This window comes from Lissotriton helveticus, chromosome 9, assembly GCF_964261635.1.
Source record: "Lissotriton helveticus chromosome 9, aLisHel1.1, whole genome shotgun sequence".
In the NCBI taxonomy this organism is placed as follows: Eukaryota; Metazoa; Chordata; class Amphibia; order Caudata; family Salamandridae; genus Lissotriton; species Lissotriton helveticus.
In genome coordinates this window covers 1,278,394,359-1,278,415,110 of record NC_136070.1, presented here as the reverse complement: position 1 = coordinate 1,278,415,110, position 20,752 = coordinate 1,278,394,359, and the positions used below count along the sequence as shown (strand labels likewise).

General features: G+C 49.4%; 1 protein-coding gene across 8 annotated transcripts in view; it reads left to right on the top strand.

The window, feature by feature from the left end:
* Positions 1 to 20,752, top strand: part of SETD5 (SET domain containing 5) — a 259,618-nt gene that overhangs the window by 144,064 nt on the left and 94,802 nt on the right. For 4 of the 8 annotated variants that reach the window (XM_078661865.1, XM_078661861.1, XM_078661866.1 and 1 more), the window contains exons 10-11: positions 14,399 to 14,541; positions 18,861 to 18,978. In XM_078661865.1, coding sequence (XP_078517991.1) covers positions 14,399 to 14,541; positions 18,861 to 18,978 — 261 coding nt within the window. Of the gene's footprint in view, positions 1 to 14,392; positions 14,542 to 18,860; positions 18,979 to 20,752 lie in introns of all 8 variants that reach the window. The other 4 variants (XM_078661863.1, XM_078661860.1, XM_078661859.1 and 1 more) reach the window with 1 other exon arrangement.

The window sequence follows — 20,752 nt, the reverse complement described above, 5'->3', positions numbered from 1 at the left end:
GAGGAAGAGAATCCCTACGATAGTTACAACTATGGGGAGGAAGAGGACAGCAGGACGGAGGCAGAGTCTGCCCCCTCTGACCTACAGGAGGTGGATTACCTAGATGTCGACACAGACAGCCCGGAGGAGGCGGTCGACACATATCCCTCGAGGCCCTCGCCGCCGGACGACATCGGGGCCTACAACTCGGTGATAAGGTCTGCCGCAGCGGCATTCAAACTCAAGCTCGACGAAGAGAAGCAGAAAGCAGACTTCCTTCTAGAGACATTGCTCCCCACACAAACAAGGAGCCAGTACCTGCCAATGCTCGACAGCGTCTTGGCTCAAGGGAAGGAAGCATTCAGGGCAACATGCAACATGCAACATGCAAGGCAGTAACTCCCAGAACAGAGAAGAAATACAAACATTCCTCAAAAGACCCACCCTACATTCAGGGGACGGTCTCTGCAGACTCCATTATCACGGCCACAGCAAGGAAGAGGGCTGACGTACCCACTACTTCTGGACCACCACAGGATAAGGAGAGCAAGAGGATGGATCTGGTGGGCAGAAGGATCGAACGGAACGCCGCGACCCACTGGCGCATGGCTAACTCCAACGCCCTGATAAACAGGCACATGTACCAGATCATGGAGGAGCTGGGGCAGTTGGTGAAGGACCTGCCCCAGGATGCCAGACAGAAGGCCGAAAAGCTGGTTGAAGAAGGGAAGAACGCGGCAAATTCTTGCCTTAAGACGGCCCTGGATGGAGCAGACACCTCCAGCAGGCTCATGATGATGGGTGTCACTGAAAGAAGACACGCCTGGCTCAGAATTTCAGGTTTCAAACCAGAGGTGCAACACAGCATCCTGAACACACCGTTCAACGGCGACACGCTTTTCGGAACAACAGTTGATGAGAAGCTCAGTCAACTAAAAAAGGACAACGAAACAGCAAGGTCCATGTGAGCATTGCAGTTCAGAGGCAACAAAAGGGGCACCCCGTCACGGAGGCCTGGCGGAAGAGGTGGAAACCAGCCAGGTACATCACACCAGGCTTTCCAACAGATGCACCAGGCAGACTCGCAAGCTCATCAGGGTCAGCAGAAGCAGTCCTGGCAATACCAACAAAGAGGCCAGTCCTTTCGAGGGAGAGGAAATGGACGTGGACAGAATAGAAGAGGGGGACAGCAGCCCGTCTCTAAGTGACTTCAAAAAACCCCGTGTGCCCACCCACAGAAAAGATCCCAGGGGGCAGCACGTACAGAGGGATCAAGACAAGCTACACATCTACGACCACATAACACCAGTGGGAGGAAGGTTAAGATTTTACCTCCAAGAATGGAGAGAAATCACATCAGACAAATGGATCCTCAACATCATCCAATTCGGATACTACATAGAGTTGGAGGGGAGGCCAACAAGCAGAAAACCAAAAAGAAAACCACTAGCAAGCAGCTAGAGTGTCTTCAGGAAGAAGTAAAGGAACTCCTGCGGAAGCAGGCCATAGAACGGGTACCCTTCAAGGAAAGAAACAAAGGAATATACTCAACGTACTTCCTGGTACCAAAAGTAGACGAGACAATGAGACCCATTCTGGACCTAAGGTTCCTGAACAAATTCATAGGAACGCAAAAATTCAAAATGACCTCCCTGCAAGAGGTGCTCCCGCAATTGCAGATCGGCGACTTCATGGTCACGATAGACCTCAAGGACGCCTACCTGCACATCCCAATGAACAGAAAGCACAAGCATATGCTCAGGTTCACCATCGGAGAAAGCCACTACCAGTTCACGACACTAGCCTTCGGGCTGAAATCGGCACCAAGGGTCTTCACAAAGTGCCTCGCAGCAGTCGCAGCGCACCTACGAAGGCAGGGAATACACGTATACCCCTACCTGGACGACTGGCTGGCGAAAGCAAACTCATACCAGAAATCCAAGCAGCACGCACACACAGTGACGAGCACGCTCATAAGCCTGGGGTTCTCCATCCATTGGAAAAAATCATCAATGGAGCCGGAACAAGTGAAGATCTTCCTGGGAGCACAGATCAACACCTTACAGGGCAAGGTGTTCCCCAGCGAGGCGAGGGGGCTGGTGAAGGAAACTCGCCTCTACCGGAAGGGACAAGCTCGGACAGTGAGGACTGCGAGCAAGATCATGGGGAGGATGGCATCATGCATCCACCTGGTACCGAATGTACGTCTCCACATGAGACCCATTCAAGAATGGCTACAGGAGCAATGGTCACAAGCTACAGGCAGTTGGGAGGATCTAGTGGTTGTAACGCACGCAGTGCAGAAGGAGATGACATGGTGGACCATGGAGAACATAACAAGGGGAAAGCCTCCAACGCCCCCAATGCCAACAGTGACCATCACCACAGACGCATCCCTGAAGGGATGGGGCGCTCACATGGAGGAGCTCAAGGTGAGGGGACTGTGGACGCCAGCAGATGCGACAAAGCACATCAATTACCTAGAATTGAAGACAATCTTCCTTGCACTGAAAGCTTTCTTAACAAGACTGTACAAGCACAAGGTGTTGCTACAAACAGACAACACCACCGCGATGTTCTACATCAACAAGCAGGGGGGCACACAGTCAGCCCCGCTTTCAACGCTGGCGCAGGAGATATGGAAATCGGCCATCCCTCTCAAGATAGACCTGCTAGCCATACACCTACCAGGGAAGGACAACATACAAGCAGATTCGCTCAGCAGACAGACATCGGCATCCCACGAGTGGGAGCTCAATGCTAAGAGACAAGGTGGCTGTTCGACAGATGGGGAACACCATCAGTGGACCTGTTTGCCACACGCCGGAATGCAAAATGCCAAAACTTTGCATCCAGACAGCCAGAGGAGGGGTCACTGGGGAATGCCCTATGGATAGATTGGTCCGGGACATTTGCTTACGCCTTTCCCCCGATACCACTGATGCACAGAGTGCTGAGCAAGTGCAGAGCGAGCAACATGACCCTGATACTGGTCGCGCCACAGTGGGCCAGGCAGACATGGTACTCGCAGATCATGGAGATGACACAGTGTGCACCCCACATATTCGGCAAGAGGAAAGACCTACTCTCCATGCAAAACGGAGAGGTGCTACACCCAGAGCCAGAGAGCCTGAGCTTAGTAGCGTGGCTCCTGAGGACATAGAGTTCGCACATTTGGGACTGCCAGAAAGCACCCTGAGGGTCCTTCGAGAGGCACGGAGGCCCAGCACTCGGAAGTGCTACGTTGCGAAATGGAAAAGATTCACAATGTGGTGCAGAAAAGAAAGACTTCACACTAAAATGAAGAAGGACTCCACAGTGCTAAAGTACCTGACACACTTGCTGGAGAAGAACCGTAGCTCATCCTCGTTAAGAGTTCACTTGGCAGCGATAGTCGCCTACACAAGGGGAGAAACGTGCAGGAGTTTCTTCACATCACAGGTGGTGAAGAGATTCCTAGAAGGAGCGAAAAGGATTGCACCACCCAAGCGGGTGCCGCCACCTGCATGGAACTTGAACATAGTCCTAACGGAACTCATGAAAGAGCCCTTTGAACCACTTCACAAGGCCTCCCTAAAGATGCTAACTATGAAAACAGCTTTCCTGGTTGCAATAACGTCCTTGCGCAGAGTAAGCGAGCTTCAGGCGCTGACGCTACAAGAACCCTACATACAAATACACAATGATAGGGTTGTGATGAGGACTGACCCACACTTCATGCCGAAGGTGGTATCCAAATTCCACATGAACCAGTCTATACAGATACCGAGTTTTTTCCAAAAACCAACAACTAGCGCAGAGCGAGCTCTGCACACCCTGGACGCCAGAAGGGCAGTCATGCACTACATTGAGAGGACGAAGGGACACAGGAAAACAAAACAGTTCTTTGTGTCATTCGCCAACAGTTTCATGTGAAAGGCAGTAACCAAAAAGACTATTGCACGATGGATCGCACAGACAATTCAACTCTGCCACAAACGTGCAGGACAGGAGCTAGCAGTGGGGACACGTGCCCACTCCACTAGGAACAAGCATTGGAAATGCAATAGGTCTCGCACCATTAGAGTTAGTGCTTTTAGAATTGTTTATGGGTTTTTTTTGTAAATGTTTAGCATTTTTGTTTCCTGTAGCCAATGGTAAAGTATTACAAATAAAAAAAGCCATAAACATTTCTAAAAGCTCTAACTGAAATGGTCTGAGAACTATTGCACTGTGTGAGGGAGGGTGAGGGTGAGTGAGGGAGGGTGAGGGTGAGTGAGGGTGAGTGAGGGTGATGGAGTGAGGGTGATGGAGTGAGGGTGATGGAGTGAGGGTGATGGAGTGAGGGTGATGGAGTGAGGGTGATGGAGTGAGGGTGATGGAGTGAGGGTGATGGAGTGAGGGTGATGGAGTGAGGGTGATGGAGTGAGGGTGATGGAGTGAGGGTGATGGAGTGAGGGTGATGGAGTGAGGGTGATGGAGTGAGGGTGATGGAGTGAGGGTGATGGAGTGAGGGTGATGGAGTGAGGGTGATGGAGATGGAGTGAGGGTGATGGAGTGAGGGTGAGGGTGATGGAGTGAGGGTGATGGAGTGAGGGTGAGTGAGGGTGATGGAGTGAGGGTGAGTGAGGGTGAGTGGGGGTGAGAGGGTGAGTGGGGGTGAGTGAGGGTGAGTGAGGGTGAGTGAGGGTGGGTGAGGGTGGGTGAGTGAGGGTGAGGGGTTGAGGGTGAGGGGTTGAGGTTGAGTGAGGGTGAGTGAGGGTGAGGGGTTTTGGGTGAGTGAGGGTGAGTAGTTGAGGCTGAGTGAGGGTGAGTGAGGGTGAGTGAGGGGTTGAGGGTGAGGGGTTGAGGGTGAGTGAGTGAGGGTGAGGGGTTGAGGGTGAGTGAGGGTGAGGGGTTGAGGGTGAGTGAGGGGTTGAGGGTGAGGGGTTGAGGGTGAGTGAGGGGTTGAGGGTGAGGGAGGGTGAGTGAGGGGTTGAGGGTGAGGGAGGGTGAGTGAGGGTTAGGGTGAGGGGTTGAGGGGGAGGGGTTGAGGGTGAGGGAGGGTGAGTGAGGGGTTGAGGGTGAGGGAGGGTGAGTGAGGGTTAGGGTGAGGGGTTGAGGGGGAGGGGTTGAGGGTGAGGGAGGGTGAGTGAGGGGTTGAGGGTGAGGGAGGGTGAGTGAGGGTTAGGGTGAGGGGTTGAGGGGGAGGGGTTGAGGGTGAGTGAGGGTGAGTGAGGGGTTGAGGGTGAGGGAGGGTGAGTGAGGGTTAGGGTGAGGGGTTGAGGGGGAGGGGTTGAGGGTGAGTGAGGGTGAGTGAGTGAGGGTGAGGGGTTGAGGCTGAGTGAGGGTGAGGGGTTGAGGGGGTGAGTGAGGGTGAGTGAGGGTGAGTGAGGGTGGGTGAGTGAGGGTGAGTGAGGGTGAGGGGTTGAGGGTGAGTGAGGGTGAGTGAGGTGTTGAGGGTGAGTGAGGGTGAGTGTGAGTGAGAGTGAGGGTGAGGGGTTTTGGGTGAGTGAGGGTGAGAGTGTATTTGCCAAGGCTGTTACTCAACTGTTTGCATGGTACACGAGAGGGACCATAAGGCTACAACTTGGTGCAATATAAACACAATAAATCGAAGCTAGTGTGTGCAATCCTCCCACATGGAGCACTGGAGTGCTATGTCTATCTCTGCCCTCCACTGCTCACCCCATGATAAACCTTTATAGCTGCATGTTATGTGCATAAATCTCTTTATTTAATAGAAGCTTTCAGGCCAGGAGATGTATCTTCTCAAGGCTCGTTAACTTAACCATCCGGAAAGTGCATTGGTTAAACCAGCCGCCGCTTTAATCATTCCACCAAGAGCACCTGTCATGGAGGCATTACTGGGGGCAGGGGGGGGGGGGGGGTGACAAAGGGGAATACGGTGAGGAGAGAGATTCATAAACCTGCAGCCATTACATGCCTCTCCACACGGAGTACGCAGTAATGGGCAATGGAAAGGGGGGTTGTTGAAAATAAGAGGGGGGAGAAAGAATAGGGGGTGTGAGACATTAGAGCTGTTCATAAGCATGCAGCCATTAATTCGTCTGCATGACGAGCGCACCTGTTAAATTGCATTGGGTGTTACATTGCATTGGGGTGACCTTACCGGAGCACAGAGCAGCAGGTGGTGCTGGTGGGGGGGGGGGGGGGGGGGGGGATGGGGAGGGGGAGAGAGAGAGAGGGCAGGAGAAAGGGAGAAAATAGACCTGTGGCGAACTCTGGCCGCAGCTTCTATCATCTTCAGAAATATTGGCAGAAATAGTCCGCTTTATCAAGGCAAGGGGCTAGGGTGGGGGTGGATGAGGAGAATTGAAGAAGCGATCCATACTTTTGCCGTTCTAATGCCCAAGTTGCTCCGTCTGATTGTCGAATGGGTAGCGTTAAGTAAATTTTTGGTTTTTTCACGTACCTGTGTTAGTTTCGTCGTGAACCTCCGAGAGCAGGTCTGTGCAGGGGAAGCTGCCTCGGGCTGGGGGTGCTAGGGGGAGGGGGCGGGAGGCGGAGAGTTGAGGCAGGCAGGCATGGGAGGAGAGGAGGAGGGGGGAGGAGAGTATGTGTAAAGGAACAAATAACATTATGGTTTCGTCGTGAACCTCCGAGAGCAGGTCTGTGCAGGGGAAGCTGCCTCGGGCTGGGGGTGCTAGGGGGAGGGGGCGGGAGGCGGAGAGTTGAGGCAGGCAGGCATGGGAGGAGAGGAGGAGGGGGGAGGAGAGTAGGGGAGGCACGGCCTAGCGGCCGTGCAATCAAGTAGTGAGGGGGCGGAGTTGTGGGAAGGCTGAGAGAGAGAGTAGGCGGGCAAGGGGCTAGGGTGGGGGTGGATGAGGAGAATTGAAGAAGCGATCCATACTTTTGCCGTTCTAATGCCCAAGTTGCTCCGTCTGATTGTCGAATGGGTAGCGTTAAGTAAATTTTTGTTTTTTTCACGTACCTGTGTTAGTTTCGTCGTGAACCTCCGAGAGCAGGTCTGTGCAGGGGAAGCTGCCTCGGGCTGGGGGTGCTAGGGGGAGGGGGCGGGAGGCGGAGAGTTGAGGCAGGCAGGCATGGGAGGAGAGGAGGAGGGGGGAGGAGAGTATGTGTAAAGGAACAAATAACATTATGGTTTCGTCGTGAACCTCCGAGAGCAGGTCTGTGCAGGGGAAGCTGCCTCGGGCTGGGGGTGCTAGGGGGAGGGGGCGGGAGGCGGAGAGTTGAGGCAGGCAGGCATGGGAGGAGAGGAGGAGGGGGGAGGAGAGTAGGGGAGGCACGGCCTAGCGGCCGTGCAATCAAGTAGTGAGGGGGCGGAGTTGTGGGAAGGCTGAGAGAGAGAGTAGGCGGCTGGGTGCATGTGCACGCGCATTTAAGCTCAATGCGCATGCGCATTGAGCTTAAATTTATCGTGCACTGCAAGGAATCGCCACGATTCCTTGCAGTGTGGATAAAGAGTGGATAAGCCCCCATAGTCTCGCAAGCTCGATGCGCATGCGCATCGACAGGCGAGACCTAAAAAGGGTGCTACAATCGCTTTCCTGGCTAACACACCCATACAGGACATATGCCTGGCGGCAACATGGGCTTCGGTGCACACGTTCACGAAGCACTACTGTGTGGATATACAGATGAACAAGGAAGCACAAGTCGGGACAAACGGTGCTCCAGCACATATTCAATAACCAACGCTCATCTTCCACCCAGCCGCCACAGAGATGAGAAACCGCTACAAAATCTATGCACAGCATAGTGAATCCAGAAAGATTCACGCTGCAAAACGAATAGTTTTCTTACCCGTCGGTGTCGTTTTGCAGCTTGAAGATCTTTCTGGATTCACTAGCGAACCCACCTCCGCCAGAAAGATGAGGCTGGAGAGAGAAGAGGTGGTTAAAAAAAATATATATATATTTATAGGTTTTTAAAAAAGGACTTATAAGTACAAAGCGGTAAAATATCACCTAAATAGAACATTGCCATTACTTCGGAAAAGAAAGAAACACGGAAAAAAAGAACCCGAAGATGGCGCCCAAGAGTGGGAGCTTCCGCAGGAAGCATGCCGACGTCACCGGAAATGCACCCAAGGAGGTGTGACGCCGACGCCCACCTGGGCTACAAAAAAACCCCCCCAAAAAAACCAAAGAAAAGACTACGAATCCGGACCCAACCACAAGACCGCGGAATAATGCATAGCATAGTGAATCCAGAAAGATCTTCAAGCTGCAAAACTACACCGACAGGTAAGAAAACTATTCGTTATCGTCAACACAGAGGCGCTCAACGTTGAAACTAAGTTCTCTATTGACGTCAGTCCAGTGGCGGTTAACGTCGATGTCCCGGTCCTCGTTGACGTCGCCCAACGACGAACAACGTCCAGACGGCTGTCTCCATTGACGATGTCCGGACATCACACGACTTCGAAGCACCTGTCTCCGTTGGCGACACCAAGCCAGACGTTGAAAATTCAGGCTCCGTCAAAGTCTTCACAATCTGAAGGGGTAGAGGGGGAAGGGAATGGGCGAGGCAGCCCCCCACTCAAACAGTATTCAAACAATCAATGCCTCACCCAACTGTCAACATCCATATATAACGTAGACCGGGTAGAGATATAAATTTTCAATACTACCTGGAATATGTCCAATAACATAAATCCAAGGGTCTAGATGTATTCTTTACCAATATAAAATCACACAGGACCAGATCATTCACCCAAAGAAAAGTGTGAGAGATAGAGAGAGTACCTCACGGTAGAACCACCCGAGGGGGTTCCCGGTTAATGATTCCGTCAAAGTCTTCACAAATTTGCTAAACTCCGACTGAAGGTGTGCCTCAGGTACAGCATTGCTCGACATCGAGGCACTCACTCTGGTTGGGGTCGACAGGACTCCACTGGAACTGTTATCTCCAAGGCGCTCTATGTACAAGCATTCAACGTCGAAGAGACTTTCAGCGTCTAAAGGAAGAGGGTCCACATCAATATCGTCAACACAGGTGCCACTGTCGTTGAGCGGTTCCTTTTCTTCGTCTCCTGACAGGCGGACGCAGAATGCGATTCTGCAGGACACCCAGACGACGTGGCATAGCTCACAACAAGAGGGGCCAGAGATCCCCCCCTTCTAAAGCTTCTGTGCACCTGTCTCCCTGATAGTTGTCGCCAGTACATCACTGGCAGAATCCTTCCACTGCCAAAGCAAAGCTACCTCTGGACTACTCCAGTCCTCTCCACCGTTCACCTCCGGCTAGGGTAGCACAGGCTGTAGAACTCCCTCCTACAATTTTTTTCCAGAGGTCAGGAACGTGCTCGTATGCCACGTCTTCCACCAAGAAGGCCAAGGACACCGACGCATCGTACACCACCAAGGCATAGCTTTCCTATGCGGTCCTCCTCCACTCACTCGTCAAAGAGCGACCACCCTCCCACTCTAACGGACAGCCCACCTTCAAGGATCTCTCCTGTGGATGATATCAACACCTTCTGCGAAGTGTTGGCTAGAGAGGCACATACATTGAATATTGATATGCCCACTGCTCAGGCAACGTTCAGTCATTTCTGAGACTCTATTCCAAAGGTCAGCTGCGAGACCACTATCTGTGGGGGAAATGCCCTCTTTCTGCATGGTTGCTCACACTTTTTGCTGAATTGCTGATGTACTTTGAGTGTGCCCTGGGCTCCTGCTAATCAGGTGCCCAGGGCATATGTTATTTCCCAAGAACTGCATTGGAGCCTAAATCCAATTGGCATCTCTGGCCACGTCAGCCCCTGGTGAAAGGTACCACAGGTACCCAGGGCCCTGTGACTATGGAAGACCTCTTAGGGCTGCAGCACTTACTGTCCCACCCTTAGAGGCCCTGTACCTTTACATACACACACTGCCTTTGCAGGCTGCATGCTTTGGTGCAGAACAAAGTGAAGAGTCGACATGGCACACATCTGTGTGCCATGCCTACAGCCCACTGCCCTGGCAGGTCAGTCACCCCTCTAGTTGGGTGCACTATACCAGTGGTGAGGGTACAAGTACATGAGCCCTCTTCCCCTACAGTGTCTTAAGTCCATTCTTAGACATTCTAAGTGCAGTGCTGCCATTAAGAGTATATGGTGCTGGGAGTTTCATTACGAACTCCACAGCACCATAAAGGCTACAATGAAAACTGAGAGTTTTGGTATCAAACTTCTCAGCACATTAAGCCCACACTGATGCCAGTGTGGGATTTAAGGAAAAATGCACACAGAGGGCATCTCAGAGATGCCCCCTGAAAACGAACCAACCTCTAGTGTTCAGCTGCCACCACCAGACTTGTTACTGGACCCCTGGGTCGAGAGCCTGCTGCTCTCGGGGGCCTAAAACAATGCACATCCTGGGACGAGGAGCCAAGAGTCCTCCCCCAGGATGGGCAGGGTTCACGAAGGGGAAGCTTCAAAGACTTGCCGCTTTTGTGAGCTTCCCCAGGCCAATTGCTACTTTCAGCAACTGGTCCCCACTGGTTCGGACCCCCACCTTGAGCAGGAGAACCGGCGGGAAAAATACGTGCGGAAGAGCGGTATGCCCACCTCTGCCAACTCCACCCCTAAGGTGGGGGAGGTGAGGTGAAGCACAACTCTCAGTCCATGCCATCTTGAAGATGGGGTGGACTCAGCCAACCAGGGACAGGCTCATGCCCCCCTCCCACTGGAGGGTGGCATAATAGAAGGTGTACCCACCCCAGGGAAGGGACACATTGGTCCCTACCTTTTACCTACCTGTAACACCCCTAAATCTAGTATTTAGGGGAACCCCTGAACCTTGCCTCCTCAGACAAGAACATGCAACAAGAAAAGAAGGACCCAACAGCTGTGCAGCAGCTAACAAGAGGAAGATGCCCACTGACTTGGCCCGAGCCCTACCAGCCTGTCTACCCCTCGAACCTGCTCCTGCAAAATCCCAGTGTGTCCTACAGCCAGCAACCTCAAACCCCAAAGGACCGACTTGCCTGCATTCAAGCACAAAGACTTTGTCTCCCGTGAACACTGGATTTGTTCACCTGCAACCTCTGGCCGGACACCGCAAATCCGTCCCACTCTGCACCCGGCGTCCACAGCCCGAGCTAGAGTGGGCAAACACCACGAGGAGATCACCCTGGCGATCCTGACCCGAGATCCGGCGACCCCTGACCTGCCTCCAGCCGATGCCTGAAGCCTAAATCCAGAAGGCCCCCCTAACTGCGACTGAGAGCTGGTAAGAAGATCTGACCTCAAAAGGCACCCCGACGCCCCGTGGCCTTGTGTGCCCAAACCAACGGTGCCTAACCAACCTTTAACTTCCCAACTTACCTCTCAAAGTGGTGGTTGCACCCAGAAGTCCTTCATCTCCCTACCTGCAGCGCTGTTGCAAACCGGAGGTTCTCCTTTGAAGACAACCGGGCACCCGATGTCGAAACGGCACCCTGCACCCAGCCACCCTAGTGCCGCTGAGGGTGCACCTTCAGTGCAAATTTGTTTACGCATTTGCCCTGAGCTAAAGTCCAGGAGCTTTGCTCCCACAACTCAGTGGCCTGCTTGCCAGCAGCCACCAACCGGAGGCCACCTATCCCCCATTGGATATCATTGGGCCTCAGCACTCGACCGCCCTAGGGCTGCTGAGGGTGTAACGAGAGTGCATCCTTGACCCTGGGGGAACCCTTGTTCTCACCCCAGAAGCTCAACTCCAAAGACCAATTACTTACCTGGTAACCGTTATCTTCATTTCTCTCCGTAGGAATCCATTGACTGTTTTTCTCCAAAAAAATGTTCTACGTGTGGAGTTTATTTGCATGAAAATCAGAAAAATAACAATTGTGAAAAACTGATTTTACGTACCTTTTCTCTAGGAAATGTCCCAGAGGCATATCACACTTAGTAGAAAAAGTAAACTCAAAAGTAATGTAAAAGTAACTTGCCTGTAATTCTTATTGCAAAGTTGATGCAGAGTATATGTACAACATTTCACAGTATTGCATTACCAGTAATTCACTGTAACCATTTCAAAGAACATTTACAATTGCATTTCAAACTGTAGATTTACTGCTAAGTATTTATCAGCTTACCTGTGCCAGGCTTGCTTGGTTCTAGAAAATAAAATAACTAAAAGAATATTTTTATACAAAACCAATTGGTCTGAAGTTCAGTCTTTGTGTGTGAATTCATTTGCCGACTGTGTAAAAGAAATGCTAAACACTGTCCTCTGATACTGCCTTACTGCCCGACCACCCTACCACAATTAGTAAGGTTATATTTAACTTTGACTCTGCCTACATTTGGGGTTCCACCGACACTATATCGCACTTTGGTATAGTATATACAGAGCCAGCTTCCTACACTACCACCTTTGGTACCTGGTCTCCTTCAGCCGGTGATGGACACCTTCCTCACGCCCGTATCACTCAAATCGACCCCTGCAAAGATCTTTGAAAAATACAAGCTGCCCAAACAAGACCCAGGACCACTATTCTTGATGACGGATCCTCCGGATTCCCTGATCATTGCAGCAGCAAAACAGACTTGGGGGAGAAAAGTGTGTGGCACCTCTGCTCTCTTCTTGAAGATGTCCTGTGCTTCAGCCTTTTTGGGGTGCTATGATCTGTCCCTATGGGATTCTCTGGTGAGATTCAAGGACAGGTTGCCCAAAGAAGATTAGCAAGATTTTGAAGAAGTTATCTAAGAAGGAGGCCTAGTAGCGAAACAGATGATTAGTGCTGCTGCAGAGGGTGCAACCCAGGCGGCACATGCTTCGCATGTGGAATATGTGCTAGACGTTCGTCCGGGATCCAACTTACTGCACTAAAGCCGCAAGCTCAGCAACCTATTTTAAACTCACCTTTTACCAGAAATTCTCTTTGGATCCCATACAGATGATAAAATGGCCAAGATGAAGGTGGAATCCGACACGCCGACGACAGTGGGCCTTGCAAAAAGGAAAGATTTAAGTCCTAGGTACAGGCCATTCGATTGCAGGCCATTTCATCAGAGGGTTCAAGCTCCTCAATGGTCTCAAAGGCAGCAACACCACCAGCCCAGAGCACACTACCGAGGGCGCCGCTCTTCCCATGCTAGGGGAGCTCCACTCCCAACCTCTTTCTCAACGAATGCACAGACAACGCAATGAGCAAACGCTTCCCTGTCGCCGTTCACTACTCCATTAGGGGGGTTTATTGCCAATCATCTCCAAGAGTGTGCAACGCTACAAAAGATCAATGGGTATTGAATACGCTGCAAAACGGGTACACTCCATAGTTTCACCGCCCCCCTCCAGCGATTCCTCCAGTAAAATCTGTAGCTCACCAGCTGCAAACTCGACTACAAAAAATCTCCATATTCCCTTTTTCTGGTCACCAAAGCAGTGTTGGATTTGTGCTTCCAGAAGTGGAGAAAAAGCTCATCTTTATGCAAGCTTGAATCTCAGATCACGTTCTAAATAGTTTACTTTGTTCTTTCGAAGAACTCTGATATTTGCCACATAGACCTAGGTGATGAACCAAATGATCTTCCAGCTCAAAAACTTTAATTCGGTTCCTCACCAGAAAACATCTCTTTATGAAACATTAAAACCTTCCTAGACCCGCCCTCCTCCCCCGCCCGTTTAGAGGGGACTAGAAATAGCTCTAAAAAATATTTTCTAGGAACCAACCAGCCCTTTGATTCCCTGTTAGTACTGGCTGTGAGAACGAGGTACTACTTGTCACTCTTCGCATCCCCTTCAGATATGGCCTGTGTATGGATGATGTAAGGAATAAACTCTTGTTATTTTAGAAATTACCGATTATGCCATAGTTCTATTGGGTTTTCCTTTGAGTTTTCTTAACCCCATCTGCGCTAAGCGTTTTCCCGCTGTGCGCTAAAGATTCGCAAATCCCGCGTTACATGACGAGCTCAGCTCGTCATGAGCGTACGACAGGGGTACCTCATGACGAGCTGAGCTAGTCATGAGCGTGGAAGGGGTTAAAGTAGAGAGCTCATTGCTTTTCTAAAGATGTTGTAAGATTGTGTAGAAGATGGTTGCACTAGAAGCATCTGGGGAAGAAATCTTAGATGATCTAGCTAGCAGTAACGGTGTTGGTTTCTCTCAGAGGATTTTCGTAGCTGAGACTCCCGGTCCTTAGGGTGGTTTCCCAGTAGTTCTGCATTCATAACTTTTAAGATTCAAAGTTTTAGTGAGTGAGGTGCTACCCCAAGCACAATCCCAGTTTGTGGGATTTTTTTTTATGGCTGTAAGCTGTAAAATTCTGGTTCCAGGTAAGTAGTTGGTTTCTTTTTGGGCTCGCCTTCCCCCTGCTGTGCACTAGTAACACAAGTTGTAACCAATCCGTTCCATTCACTCCTGGATTTCCTATTGGGTCGTATACTGTAGTTTAATCCTGTAGTTTGGTATTTGCTGCAGCCTTGCCTGGCGTTGTTTAATCTTGCATACTGGGTTCATACCTAGAGCATCAGTCATTTATTTTTTCTTGTCAGTTGCAGCTGGGAAGAGTGACCAGAGTACAGAAGCATCGCAAGATACTCCGAGCAGCGCGTGACCTGGCATTGGATGCCCTCATAATAGAATACAAAGGCAAAGTTATGCTACGGCAGCAGTTTGAAGTTAACGGGCACTTTTTCAAAAAGTAAGCAGGGGATATTTTTGTGATGGGACACTTAACATCAAGCAAAAGCTGACAAATTCGAATTATCTGCCAAGAAGTACAAAGGCAGATTATCTGTTTATTCGCTCTAATTTGATATGGCAAAGGCAGGGATGCAGAAGCTGTCTCAACCCTGCAGCAGCCAAGCCTATCTTGGCCAGATGCTTATTGCAGTACATTTAAGCATTTAATGTCAGTCTGTCTTCTGACAATTTGCTGCTTTTTTAACATGTGGATTGATGGGTACAAACTCCTTTCAGTTTGCAGTCAGAAAAAGAAAATTAAACTGAATTATGTGACAATCTTGCTGTATGATGTCATTTTGTTTGTAACACAACAAAATGTAAATGCCTGTAAATTAACTGTGCACATTCAGCAGTTAGAAAATCAGAAATAAAATGTTTGGTTGAAGCAAAGATTCTAATAGGATTTAAACAAATCAAGACACTTTACTTGGTTTTGCACAATTTATTGTAGATCTAGGAAAAGTAACAAATGTATACATGTAATGTTTGTGACCTGTGTCGCTGTAGATACACAAGCTCTGCATACTCCTGCCATCTAGTGTTGGGCTCGGTTGTGTATGTCTTCAAAGAGGTATTTCAAGTCTCGAGGTATAGTGATTCTCTCTGTGACTGGTAATGCACTTGGGCATCGACTCCATTGTTAAATTGTTTTCTTCCTGAGACGAACATGCATAGTCGGGGCTCTGTTGATGCTGCATGGCGTTGTTGGGCCCTCGAGTCTTTCGCTCCCATTCGCGTGAAACAGTAAGTCTTGCCTAGGCAGCTCATGTGCTATCTCTTTGAGACATGCTGTATTTAGTACATGGGCTTAAACAAATGCCCATCTTGTTTTGTTGGTTCCTCTTTCTGTTTTTAGAAATGCTGGCTTTTTATTGGTGAATACCTAGTTGTCCCTCCTTTTGGAATTTTGCATCCTACCATTTGGACCCCTGTTACATGTGTTCTTACTCCTCATGTTAGTTTTACTTTGAGGGCACTCTTTGGTTAGCCTGCCTCTGCTCGTTAAGCGTTATGTTTGCTTGTTCATGACTCTGGTCCATTTGCCGTCCCTTAATCTCCTCATTCCTTCCCTCACCCTTTCCACAACACAGCTTGAAGGCCCCTTGCCATCCCTTAGTCTCCCTGTGTCCCCCACTCATCCCTCCCACAACACCGCTCCCCAGACCCTCCACCACTCTGAGGCCACTGCTCGTTTTTGTTTGTTGAATTTACACTTCTTTTGCACTTCATGGCCCTTATTTAATCTCCCTATGCTATCTATCTCAAACCCCCTCCCATAGCACTGCTTGCCCGCCCCCACCTCTGAGATCGCTTCATTCATTTATTTTGTTACTTACGCCTGTTACACAGAATACCTCGCCTCAAAAAACATGGGTGCAAGCCTTCCAGCTCCTGCTGCCTTTTTCAGTCAATTCGCCAGCTAGAAGTCAAAAAAGGTTGTGTGCCTTCTCATCATGATGGCCTCCTGCATCACCATCGTTCTCTACACTCAATTACACATGTCTGCTACAAGAGTTCCTGGTGGCACAATGATCACAAGCGGAGGGTTTATGGGAGGATCTGGTGCTGGTTTGGGCAGCACCCATCACCCTCTGCAGTGGTGGAACAGCATCAACCTGTTTCAGGGCAGGCCCTTCCTACACCTGGTTCCCCAAGTGTCCATTACCACAGATGCCTCTCACACGGGTTGGGGTGCATTTGCAATGGTATGAGGAGCTCCTGGCAGCCCAACTGGCGCTAATATCTTTCTTCTGCCAGCTACATACAGACATGACTGCCATGTATTTTCTTTAGAAACAGGGGCATTCCGTCTCCCCAGATCTGAGCGCCAGTGCAGAGCATTAGTCGTTCGGCGATCCACCACAGAGTACATCTGCTAGTGGAATACCCTCTGGAACTGGATAATAACTTTTCAGACCTGCTTAGAAGTATGCAGCAACAAGTCCACTAGTGGGAGCATAACACCACCAAGTCCTGTACTTCCAGTGTTGAAAAGGAATGGAGGTTGGCCGGTTCTTGACGTACATCTGTTTGCAACCACCAAAAATGCTAAATGTCCATGCTTCGCCTCCGGGTTTCCGCACCTACGGTACATGGGCAATGCACTATGGATGAACTGGCCTGTGCTTTTCTGCCTCTCCCACTTCTTCCCTACGTGTTACAGAGTCTACTGCAGATATCCCTCTCCCTGGTGCCTCCTACACGAACCAGGCATCCGTGCTTTACAACTCTTCTTGAGTTGTCTAGTACCTCACAAGAAGCTCGTCAACCAGCTGGATCTTCACTTAATACCAGGGCACAGCTTGGTCTCTCCTGCTGAGTGTATGCCCATCCTCGTCGGGGGTCGCCACCACACTACTCAAGCTTGTTATGCAGCAAAGTAGAATAGGTTTGTCCCCTACTGTCTACCCAAACACATCGATCCCCTCAAGCCTGCATTGAGGACATGGTTTGCTACGCATAGGCCTGGCTTAAACTCCCACTCGCTTACATTTGGCTTCAGTGGCAGCATACGCACAGAACAGGGAGCACACTTCATTATTCAGAGTCCATGATATTAAAGCCTTTATGGAAGTTCTTAAAAGGGTTATCCCCCTAGGTTACCATCAGCCCCATTCTGGAAGCTCAATACAGTCTTCATTAGGCTCATGCCCCCCCTTTGGACTCCATTTTAATTGCCCTGTCCAATGTTTGTCTTGGAAAGCATAGCTTAGGGAGCAATCACATCCCTCAGGAGTGTGAGCAAGATCAAAGCGCTCTAGTTTTAAGAGTGCCTTTTCAGGGTACACGCTGACAAGGGTAGTCCTTAGAGCGAACCCAAAGTTTCTGCCTATGGTAGACTCTCCTTTCTACCTCAACCAAACAATTGAACTCCCAGTGTTCTTCGCAGACCCAGATTCAGTAGCCGAGTGAGCCCTCTACACATCGAGGACGGGCCCACTTGCGGGGTCCATGCAGGACTTGATTATGTGCTTTCCGCACCACACTTCCCATATTACACAGTTTCATTTGAGCCTCCCATTGGTGGGTGTGTCATATGGAAAATGGAGAAGTGGGTTAGCGGTTGCTCACGCCGCTTCCGTTAAAGCCCCTGAAGAGAAGCATATGGAGCTTGGAAACGTGTCGGGCAGATCCATTACGGAGCGGCATCTAGGCTCCCTCATGCACTACACTGATGGGACGAAAGCATTTTGTATACTCAACGGTTGTTTGTCGCCTATACTAAACCCCACTCATCTGGCATTTCCAAAGCAGAGATGGCTTTCTGGCTTGTCAGGTGCATTCAGACCTGCTATGCCAAGGCCAAAAGACAGCTCCCGGCTCCCCCTAGATAGATAAGATAGATAATATTTTTATTTTGCTTGATTAGTTAAAATCTTTGCAAATGCATAACAAAAAATATTCCCATTGTGCACAATAAAATTCAATTAAAACAGTTCATAACCGCATAATGTATAAAAGATTCTCATAGACTCTTGAATCTCGTGTAGCGCCGTCGGCCAGTGACTACAACAACTTCAGATCGAATGGCACAGCTTAGTCAAGTCCACTGTCCAGGTTAAAAGTTTGGTGATTAAAATACGGATACAACTAAAACAAGGTATTAAGTCCATATGCCACATTCTACAAATAAGAAGGCAGTCTCCATTCCCTTTCTGGGAATATCCCACTAGCTGCCATCTGTAAGGCAGCTACCTGGTCCACCCCACACAGGTTCACTAAAACGATGGTATGTCCGAACCAGCTCAAGCTGACCTGGCTGTACTACGTATTCTTTTTCAGTGTTTTGCAATCCTCCCCTGGTTAACCACCACATACAAGAGAACTGCAGAGTATATATACCTACAGTTACACATGCCATAAATGGAAGATGTTACTTACCCTGTAAGCATCTGTTTGTGACTTGTAGTGCTGTAGATTCACGTGTCCACCCTCCTCCCCAGAAGCCTTCCGTTATTGCAGAAGTCTTTTGCTTTTATTTTTCTTACCTACATTTATATGCCTGGCCATCTTCCTGCGCGTTCTGTGCTCGGTTTCCATCCTCACCCACCGTGCGGGAAAATGATTTAACTATGGAGTTGATGCCCATGCGCATTGCCAGTCGTTGGGGTAATCACTATACCTTGTGGCTTGAAAGCAAAAGACTTTGTACACTCCTGAGCCCGATTCTAGACGACAGGAGTACACAGAGCATGTCAATCTCCAGTGCTGCGTGCCACAAACAGAGGCTTACTGTGTAAGTAACATTTTCCCTAATCTGCTTTTGTTTTCCAGACCGTACCCTTTTGTGCTGTTTTATTCGAAGTTCGGTGGCTTGGAGATGTGTGTGGATGCCCGCACCTTTGGCAATGATGCCAGGTTTATCAGGCGCTCGTGTACACCCAATGCTGAGGTAAGCTAGCGATTTGTATGATGTTTACTGCAGATGTGGGAGCTGCTGGTCGCTAGTTACGTTCTGATACACGTCTCCACCTTTCATTTTTCCATGGTCTTTAGAATTAGTAGTGGGGCGAGAGTAACATCTGGCTATCCACCTCTTAAGGTATTGTTGAGTTAGTGCATTATAAAGGAACGGTTATATTGGCCAAAGTGATATCCTAGGGACTTAATAGGCTTACAGTTTAAGTGAGAAATTTGTTTGAGTTTTCTGCCAGTGACCGCTTTGGGGTGCAAGTTCCCCCTACTGCTCCCCAAAGCTCCAAAAGTGCCCAAGTGTTTGCTTACTGCCCCTAATATAAGTAAAGAAGTTACCTCAGGCTCCTAATCCATAAATAATTTTTTGGCTGTTACGATTTAGTGGTTCAGTGGCTTATCTTGCACACCTGTATTCTCATCTTGGCTCTGACACTTGGTCACAAATCTTCATTCTCAGCAAATTACCTTGTGCCTCAAGTTCTACAGGTCACATCAATGAGGCAATGTACGAATGAGATGTTAACAGTTACTTGTTCCCTGCTCCTCCTTTCCATATTCTAATCTCAGACCAGACAGGTGCTTTCTCACAAGTAACAAACACGGTCTCACGATGTCTCACAGACTTGCTCTCAAACACACATTCTCACTTACAGATTCTCACTGTACGCTAACACTGATACGCTCACTTACACAGTGAAACATGCAGACTGTTGTTCAGTGTATATACAGCACCTAATATTTGAAATGCTCCTGCTGAAATACAGATAATGTCTTTAATGCATGCTATTTTCTGAAGCTAGTCACACTATATCACATATGTTAAAAAAAAAAATGCAAGGAACCCTGCTGGTAATCTCTTAAGGTTACTAGCAGGCATGGCCAATAGATGTCAGTAGGTAGCTGGAGTGTCCAGAAGTGCAACATGCCAGCTTTCTTTAGTTACTGCAGTTTGAGAAACCAAATAGTCGCTTGAGTTGCCCAAAGGGATTTCCTTTAATCCCAGTTATCTGTTGAGCTGTGTAAGATAGACCACACCTGTCTCAAGGTGAAGCATCACCACAGAAGTGACTCTGGGTGAAGTCCTAACGTGTGTGGGCAAGCTCTGGGGCAAGGCATTTTGAAAGAAATAATTAGGATCGGGCTAGCACTGGGTAAAAGGACATCTCTAGGGAGAGGCTGCCTCACGATGAACTTCTAACAAGGTGTGTCTGGCTGTGAATATGGAGTCTTTGCTCTGGGTGAAGACATCCGCGATTGGCCATGATTTGGATGACATCGTGAAACCATAGTCCACCTCAAAGAGTAACCAGTTGGTAAGACTTGTCTGAGCTTTGGTTGAAGATGATGCCGTACAATGTGGCATAACCCTAAAAGGAAGTATGCATCTCTAGCAAAGATTGAAAGAGAGAGTGCTACTTTTGGAACAATAGATGCGACTGAGTGAAGCACATTGTGTATGAAATGTCCTGTTTAAGCGAAGCCCGATCCAAGTTTGGTTAAAGATTGTCACAGCTGGTACCCTGCCAAAGATTAAAAACCTAGCTGTGGTCCGGTTCTGGCCCAACTAAAGAACTGCCTTCAAACGAAGGCAACTGCTGTGGTGCTTTGGTGTAGGGCAGCATGCAAGAGTTGCCTGATGCATCTCCTGCATCAGTTGAGCATATAGAATAGATGTAGTTTGTGAGCCGATAAAGAGTAGCACTCTGAATCATTTCTTCTTCTGTGCATTGTGCGCGAGGTAAACATGGTTG